This window comes from Sander lucioperca, chromosome 6, assembly GCF_008315115.2.
Source record: "Sander lucioperca isolate FBNREF2018 chromosome 6, SLUC_FBN_1.2, whole genome shotgun sequence".
Classification (NCBI taxonomy): Eukaryota; Metazoa; Chordata; class Actinopteri; order Perciformes; family Percidae; genus Sander; species Sander lucioperca.
In genome coordinates this window covers 11,536,778-11,545,987 of record NC_050178.1, presented here as the reverse complement: position 1 = coordinate 11,545,987, position 9,210 = coordinate 11,536,778, and the positions used below count along the sequence as shown (strand labels likewise).

General features: G+C 39.6%; 1 protein-coding gene across 1 annotated transcript; it reads left to right on the top strand.

Annotated features, from left to right (window-relative positions):
* The first annotated feature begins 1,785 nt into the window (after positions 1-1,785).
* csrp1b (cysteine and glycine-rich protein 1b) lies at positions 1,786-6,285 on the top strand. Its single transcript, XM_031301911.2, has 6 exons — positions 1,786-1,996; positions 2,913-3,022; positions 3,489-3,657; positions 3,976-4,105; positions 4,234-4,327; positions 5,739-6,285. The coding sequence occupies exons 2-6, from the start codon at positions 2,914-2,916 to the stop codon at positions 5,813-5,815; spliced, it is 579 nt and encodes a 192-aa protein (XP_031157771.1). The 5' UTR covers positions 1,786-1,996; position 2,913; the 3' UTR covers positions 5,816-6,285.
* The last annotated feature ends 2,925 nt before the right edge of the window (positions 6,286-9,210 follow it).

The following is a 9,210-nucleotide window of genomic DNA, read 5'->3' as shown; positions in this document are numbered from 1 at the left end:
CAGTGGAATGCTTTTGCTTTGCCAAATCAGTCATCTGACCTCAATCCTACCAATCATGTGTTTAACCTGCTAAATACCAGACAGATGAAACAAAAAATAGAAAAGAAAAATCCCACAAACAAGCAAGAAGGAAAGCTGGCTGCAGTACTGCACTGGCAGAGCATCACCAGGGGGGCCTGCTGCTTACACACTAAGCATTTTTGGCCACCTGGGGGCAGCAGAAACAAGCCTTAACACAACATTGACATTGTTTCACCTTTTAAGCTGATATAGTGAGCCTGTTAGCAACAGTTACTTTACACATTGAGCAGACATTGGGCAACATTAGCATTCATTTGAAGTCGTGTTTCTGGCCGTCTGATGAATGTAAGGCTAATACTGACTCTACTTTTAGCTTCGTTTTGGTCTCTACCAACTCCTGAGGGAAGTTTCTGGCTCTTTAGCTGCTAAATGTTTCACTATGTTCACCAGCTAGTCACTAACTTGTTCTGTCTGCTGTTCAGTACTGGGCAGGAAGCGTACAGTGGGTCTTTAGAGCTTTTTCACAGATAAAAGCTGCCTGCTGCAAATGGAAACAATCCTTAAGAGAGCAGTGAGTTAACCAAACAGTAATGTTGCGGTCCAACGCAACCCATATAGTGCAAGCTTAAGAATTCCCTCTGTTGGACCATAAGGCAGAACTACTTCGCAGTAGTCTACAGTCTACAAGTGCAACAGTCTGCTGCACTTTTTTGCACAATTTTAAGTTTGAACAGGTCATCACAGTTTAAATATATACAGTAATCTCTTCCCACGTTGAGAGGTCTTTAAGGTTTTATCGACTGGCAGAGATCATTTATGTCCTCATATAGTTTGGAGACTATGTATAAAAGGGTGAACAGTACCTAGACTGTTCATGTAATGTGAATGTAGACCATATTAAATTAAAGCTAAAACTCTGCACTTTAACCTAATTGTTATGATACATTTCAAATTTAGCGTGCTTAATAATGTGTGATTACAGAGCCAAGACAACACAAAAAATTATTTTGTCCTGTGTGTGGCTATAAAATCCCTAATAATAATTCCCTACACATCTATAAATACACACTACACAATGCTGTTTCTAAAACAAACTTGGGTGTGGCGATGCATCAGTGACGATCTGAGCTTTCGGAGCAAAACAAACATTTCAAACATTCATTTGAAGTATTCAACAGAGAGAAATTTGAATGAATCAACCTTACATTTAACAATGTCTTGCTACATTACTCTTGGGTATTGAAGTCCTCAAAACAGTTACCTCTTCATTCCATTTGGGGTCGCTAGTGTGCAGAATTACCTTAAAGCTTAAGCTCCTTTATAGACAAGTTACCATCCATCTGCTTCTTGCTTCTAACATTTAACTCTGACTGTTTTCTAGCAGGAGCTTCTGGAATATGCGATATTATAAAATATATATATATATATAAAAAAATATTCTGTGATATATTGCAATTCATTACCTTTTTTCCAACTGTCAAATTATGTCCCCAAAAGGAAACTTTGTCAACATCTGTTTTTATCTAAAAAGATAAATTTCTCTGTTTTTTCATCTCACTTCAATTTCATTGCTGCAAAATGGGATTGTCAAGCAGACAAGCTGACCAACACATATATAAACACAGATTGATACTTGGTGTCTGTATCGATACAGTATTGCCACGGAAAATATCACAATACTATGCTGTATCGATGTTTTCCCCCACCCCTATTTCTCATACATGGAGATGGCAGGTCTCTCCCTTTCAGTCTCCCACCCTCTCGCCCGTCCATCAATAACTACTCTCACCATCTTTCTCCTCCTTTTCCTCCCTACGTCTATTCCCCTGTGTCCTGACTCCTCCCTCAGTTCAGCCTGGGGTCCACTCAGCCTCCCTCTGCTTCTGCTCATCAGACCAGTGTCTCTCCTCACCTCAGTCATCTCTTAATATTACTGAACAACCACAGAGAGGATCAGCTTCTCACCTCACTACAGGTAGGTGTGTTTAAGTTATGAGGATACAGAAAACATAGTTCTCGTCACACTTATTGTAGGATTTAACAGTATAGTGACAAGTTGTTCTTATCAAAATAGTCAAATCAGACAAAGTGACTTTTAATTGAAATAACTATATCAAGTGTTGCTGGTCTGCATACAGTTAAGAGGCCTATGTCTTAAAGTTGGACACTTCCTGTCATTGTCTTGGGTTTATGCTTCAAAAGTTGTTTCCTGAACCTCAACAGGAAAGCCATCAGAGAAGAAACAACCTTGAAAAAGGTGCCAGTGCCACTGTTAAAACGCCATTAGCAAGCTTTTTTTTTATTGTAGTCATACCTAGAGACTACGCTGAAATTATCCCTAAACAGGGTTTTTATAAATTATTTTCCAAAGATTGTTTGAGGACCACAATCTGTATTGTAGTTTTTGGCAGCACACAACAGTTGTCTGAGGCCAAGGCTGTTAAAAATGTGTGATTAGTAAGTTAAAATGCAAGGAATTTCCTGTTTATCCAGAGTGATCTACTAGATTGATGACTTTCTGTGTGGTTGACGACCCGTTGCCATAAAACTGGTGTGGTGTTGATACAGACTGTATTCTGTCATTATATATTTGATGAAGGTGGTTTGGTGCTATCTGAGCAACGCCAGCAGGTATACTTTGCATTTTACAATCAGGGATGAACAGTCCTTTAGATATCCACTCATGTACGCTGAAACAAAACGGGGAAAAGAAAGAGCAGCATATCAAAGCAAACTGGTACCTCTCCTTTTATAGGTATTTTTGCATCTAGCCTCAAGTGTTGCAGATGGCATCCGTCTGCTGAGCAACACTGATCTGTACTCAAGTAGAGAGATGTTATATATACAGTGAATGGAAAATGTACACAACAGGCTCTCCTGCATGCTTACAGAATGCCTTTCGGAGGAGGAAACAAGTGCGGCTGCTGCCAGAAAACCGTCTACTTCGCTGAGGAAGTGCAGTGTGAGGGGAAGAGCTGGCATAAATCCTGTTTTCTGTGCAGTAAGTATTTAAGTTCTCTGGTAATCGGCTTTATTTGTCCACTGACTCCCAGCGCATAAACGACTCGGAAATCACAAGAAGTGCCGGGATGGAATGCAGAGTATTTGGCATCAGGGTATGAAAGTGAGCATCTGCAGGTTTTCGCTCAGACATCTCAGCCCTTATTTGGATTCAGTGGAAACATGTGACAAAAGGCTTGGTCTTCCTTATATGGCAGAGGAAGGTACACATAACCCCCCCCCCCCCTCCAGCACAGACAAGTATTTATCTGAGCCAGCCATGCATCATAGTTGGTTTTGTTCTTTAAAATGTCATGCATAGTTTGCGGTAATGTCATGGCTAAACATCTGTCTTGAGAGTTTAGTTTGTTTGGTTTGCTGTAGATGCTTGTGAGAGTAAAGAAAACATAATTAGACATAGATTTATATTTCTAAATTGTTTTTCTCCCCGTCTTTGTTGTTGTAAGTGGTCTGTAAGAAGAACTTAGACAGCACAACAGTGGCCGTCCATGTGGATGAGATCTACTGCAAATCATGCTATGGCAAGAAATACGGGCCAAAAGGCTACGGCTTCGGAGGTGGAGCCGGCACTCTGAGTATGGACACAGGAGAAGGACTTGGAATCAAGCCTGAAGAGTGAGCAAAACAATACTTCCTGTTATTAAATTACTGAGAACAGTATAAAGCTATATACTGTACATCCCGATTATAAAAGGACAAAGTACATTTCATATAATGTTTAAGTTTTTGAAACAGAAAAGTGTGCACAAACTAAACAACTTCTACACATGTTGAATTTAAAGTCACAACTGAGGGATGAAACATAAAAAGGAGCCACAGGATCTGTGTTAGTAGCTCTTAATACATTTAATAAAGCAAAGTCTTAGAGATTTCGTCCAGCTGTTCAGTTTCATCCCTTATTGCCTTCTTTAAAGATCTGGTTTTCCTTGACAGACAAGCTCCTCATCGCCCTACAAACAACCCCAACGCCTCAAAGTTTGCCCAGAAACCAGGGGGCTCCGATATGTGTCCTCGATGTGGGAAAATGGTGTACGCAGCCGAGAAGGTTGTCGGAGGAGGCAATGTAAGAAAGATCTACGTATACCGTTATCTCAGTGTATAAATTATGCTTTAAATTAAGAATAAAAGTGGATGATTTGTCAGTTCTCTGTATATTTTTAAGCTTGAACCAACTCTCTGCTATCTCATCAGTCCTGGCATAAAGGCTGCTTTCGCTGTGCCAAGTGTGGCAAAGGACTCGAGTCCACCACCCTCGCGGATAGAGACGGAGAGATCTTCTGTAAAGGTCTGTGTGTATCAACTAATTTGATTTAGGGCTGGATGATATGACAATATATAGTGCAAACGGTATAAAAATGTCTATTGTATATATATTGTTCTATATCGTTTCTAACGCGATATTGAAAAGCCAGTGGCCAAACTGCGTTATGGCAATATTTACTCCATTTGGACGCAGATTTACACTCTGATCCTTGCACGTTATGTTTATTTTGCACTAAACTTCCTAATAAAAAGAGAAATAACTCAGTACTTTTCATTTGTCAGGTATTTAATTCACACAGTAGTTTACAATACAGGCTTTACCATGTGGTTATTTCATATACACTATTTACTAAATTACCAGAACACATGCTATATCGTGATATATATCTTTAGAGATATGAAATGACCAGGGATGTCACAATTTTCAAATCAGGCCCCTAGTATTTTTTTGTCTCCTAATCCCAGCCTACTTGCACACGTCTAAAGAAAAAAAACAGACACAGCATAGCTTTGTGGCTTGTAGTATGCAGCTTAAGACACAGCATAACGTTAGCTTACCAGTAGCCTGCAGCTGCACTACACCATGGCCACTGCCGGAGTCGGAGATGACAGAGAAACAACAAACCTGGAAAATCCACCCACTTCACCGTCACCAAAGTCACCATCACATTTTGCCTTCCCTGTAAGTTATGCAAACAAGCAACCAACGGTAAAGCGTGTGGGCTCCGACGGGACTTCATGATGGATTTGGGTCCCCCTTGATAAACTCATGGTGCATTCAACTGCACCTCGTGAAGGACGAACTATAGAAACTCCAACTGTTGTTGTAAAGTACCATTCTGCCATCTAATGGCTCTTATTGTGGCATTGCCATCACTGCTGAACCTGTGACCTTAAAATCGAAAGTCAAATTGAATCTTGGATTTGGAGAATCGTGACACCGATAGAAATGGTTGGGATTGAAGATTTTGGCCCTCACTCAGCCCTAGCTGTTACTAATGAGAAATTATTTCTAGTATTTTTTTTAAAACAAATAAAAACTGGTAACAATTCTCATTAGTGAATCAATACTGCAGCAGTTGTTTTGGAATGGCAGTGTATAATTGTACAACACACAGTGCTTCAGAGGTTTAACTCAACCAGTGACATCTGAACCTCAACCTGCAGCGCAGAAGCAGTTGCTCTAAATTACTTAAGACAGAGGCCCAGCAGGTCAGCAGCCCCTCTGACCTTTTGCCATTTAGATGTTTTTTTTTTTTTTATTCATTTTTGATCATGACTTCATGTATAAATAAGCCAGTCGACAACTAAAAAAAAAAACCGTAGTTCTGATTATGTGGCTCTGCAAATCGAGGTTAAATAAATTACTTTTGTTTAGTTTGTCCACCAATGTTTTATGCAGCATTTCTCAGTCTTTGTATTTTCATTCACAGGTTGCTACGCAAAGAACTTTGGTCCCAAGGGGTTTGGCTTTGGTCAGGGTGCAGGAGCTCTGGCTCATTCCCAGTAAAGCCTGAAGGCTCGGAACTACCTGGAACTGACATCGCTAGGATATCATCGCTTCCAGGATCCTTCAATATCCAGCCTATTTTACCCTGCCCATTCACTCTAGCTAATGGCAAATAGAAGTGAAAGAAGCACACAACACAGCTTTTTGTACGAGTTTACCAAGTAGATTTTGCTCTATGTTTTGCATTTGAATCTGGATTATGATGCCCTAGTATTTGACTGCTTAAAAAACAAGATATGCTATATACAGTATTCAAAACGCACTAAATTCTGACTGTGTTCGGATGTGCACATTGTGTGTTTTTAAAAAAAAAAAAAAAACTAAACTCTGTGGTTGCCATACTAAGAGACACTTGCACTGTAATAACAAAATGGAGTGGCAGACTTTGAGTTTGATTAACATCTGAATAAGTCGGAGTCTGAGATAGAACAGAACAAGATTAACATTTTTCAAGACAGAAAAAAAAAAAACAGGCTCACATTTAGCTTCAGTTACACTTAAGATTTTCTCCTTTCTGCTTTACATGTCAAATGGTGTACATACTGTCTTAAGAAATGCTTTGTTGCTAAGACACAAAATAAATATCAGGCAAACCAAACAATGGAATTATTTTCTTATTCCCAGTGATGCAAAATTTGGCATGCTCTACACAATTGTCATTGTTATTTTTTATGGTTCTAGTCTGATGAAATCATTGTGTTTGTTTATGTGGTATTGGGTGTGCTTGTTATTCCTTCCAATCACCATCAAACAGAGTAAAATGCCAGCTGTTGTGACGAACAACGGCGTCGTAGTGCTCAGCCCCGTCTCTGCCTGCGCCGAGGATTTGGCACACTGAGCAGAGTGCCAGCAGCTGTGATGGTGGGGGCAGCTGTTTATTTTGGTCCCGACTACAACATGTGTGAGTCACATCAACAGTCAAACTAGCTCTGAAATCCACACAAAGATGAAAGTATTACTCTGGATCTGTTGCAGAGTTTTTATGTGTTTAGATTCATAATAAGTGGAACAAAAACGTGTTTCATCTCTTCACCTAGTAGACATTTCAAAATTGATATACGGTTGCTCTAAATGTCCTGCTGCAAGTATGAAAATAACATGGACATGTAGTGTATTTCCCATCATCCCTTTGCCCACCAGATGGCAATATAGAGAACTGATCTTACAGTGGGAGATCAGGTGAATGAGTCACATATTTCCACATAGTGAAAAATAAAGCCAATATGATAATTTGATTTTAAGTATATTAGTATAATATGCTATAATACAAAGAACTGCATCACTTTAATAGAAATGTTTTAATTTTGTCATTTTGTATCAATTGCATTTACATTTTGTATCTTAAAATCGAAACTAACCGTTTGCTAAACCCCTCCCCGAAATGTCCATGCACTGCAGGTCCATCAGGGTTTGGATTTCTCCACGTGTTGAAGTGGTCTGTTTGAGGCTTGTAGTGAGAGCAACACTCTGAACCTTTCTAAAACCAAAAACACAAGAGCAAATATGTAGGGATTAAATACCGTTTGTCTGCTCCAACAGTTAGCATGGGCGGCTAACTAGCTTACTACCTACAGTAGTAACTGAGCATTGCTTCCAAGGAACGTTTCTACATAAGTTTATGGGGTAACAGGTAGGGCTGCACAATTAGTCGCAATATGGCCTACTCCAATATCCAAATCGCAGGGGGGGCCAAATATTTGTTAAGGCAAAAATGTGTGGCAACCCATTCTGAATGAAGTGTTGTTTATTGCTGCAAGAGACGTCCCAGCCTACAAATCATATCCTACAGAGGGTTTTCACGACGCGTCATCAGACCCGAAGTCGTCATGTTGGAGATACTCTGCATCACAACAAAGCACAGGCACTGAAGTAGATCCCGAACACCGTCAAGGAAAATGGTTAATTATTGCCGTGTTTTAGGTTGTACCAATAGGTCAGACCGAGAAAAACATTTGGAATATTATCGACTTCCAAAAGTTATTAAAAACCAGGGAGAGGAATGCCAGAAGTTATCAGAGGAAAGGAGGCGCTTGTGGTTGGCAAAGCTTAACCAGGATCTACGAGGGAAAAATCTGTCTTGTTCGGTCTTTGAAATGAAAAAAAAAACTATTGAGAGTCACTTGGCTACACCTTGAGTATCACAATGATATCATACAGTTAAGGTTAGGTTGATTAAAGACGTTATTGCATTACTTACTTTGGCCTTCACAACATAACGGTCGTTAATGACTTGGTACTGCGTCTCCCTCACCCATCCACACACCATCTGGTTATACTAAGCCTCCAAACTTTTGTAGGATTTAAGGTCTTCCGCTGTGTATGGGCTCGGCGAGAAAACCAGGTAGTTGACTATATCAGTATATGCAACTGAAGGAAGAATCACCGGGTCGCCATAGATCCAAGAAGAGGGAGCCAACTTGCAGGGATCTGCACCGCCAGTAAACTGTAATTTCTCAAAATATTGCGCCTTTTTTGTGGTCCAAGTCCTTCCATGCCTTTGCATCTTGGACACGTTTTGATGAGCTTTTCTGTTGTTTAGACATAAAGTATTAAAAGTATCCAAAGTGCACAATACGCTATTACTCCATTCAGTTGTTTACACCGAGTGCCTCCAATATGGCTGCGCATCCAGGTTACCGCCCAGAACGTGACGTCGGTGAAAACCCTCTACAGACAAAAAAAAAAAAAAATCTTTGGTACAGATCCTCACAAAATCACACTATAATCATTTACATTTTTTAAATGTTAATATTTTTCAATGAGAATAATGACACAAACAGGATCATTCCCTCCAATATGGTGAATCATATCGCAATCGCAATATCAGTCAAAATAATCGCAATTAGATATTTTTCTCATATCGTGCAGCCCTAGTTACAGGTTACATTTAAAACGAAAATAAGCCCTGTTCACGACTATCATATCCACTGCCATTTCCATGCTGGAAGCTGATCCTGGATGCTATCCGAGTTTAGGTCAATGTTAGCATCTCTGTCCTGCCCTGTATTGGATTTGGGGAAGTTTACACGTTTCACTTATAGCTTTATTAGCTTTAGCATTGTGGCTGCAGCTAAGTTGGTGTGGCGGCAGTTGCCATTTCAGCCAGCAAAAAGAGTTACTAGCTAGAAATGAGAAGTCTGCATTTGTCTAAAATCAAGGACCTATTGTTTTAAAAATCACTGCAAATTGTGATGGTAAATCAGTTCACGTTATTACTATAAACTGCATTATGTGCAAGAACGTTAAGCTTGACAGGAGTAGCAACAGGAAGTGAGACTTATCAGACTTTACATTAACACTACATTTTGAATAAGAAATTAAACAAAATATTGCTGCTGTTACACATTTACATAACATAATACACATAATTAACAGTTGCAGTAAACATTTTGAAC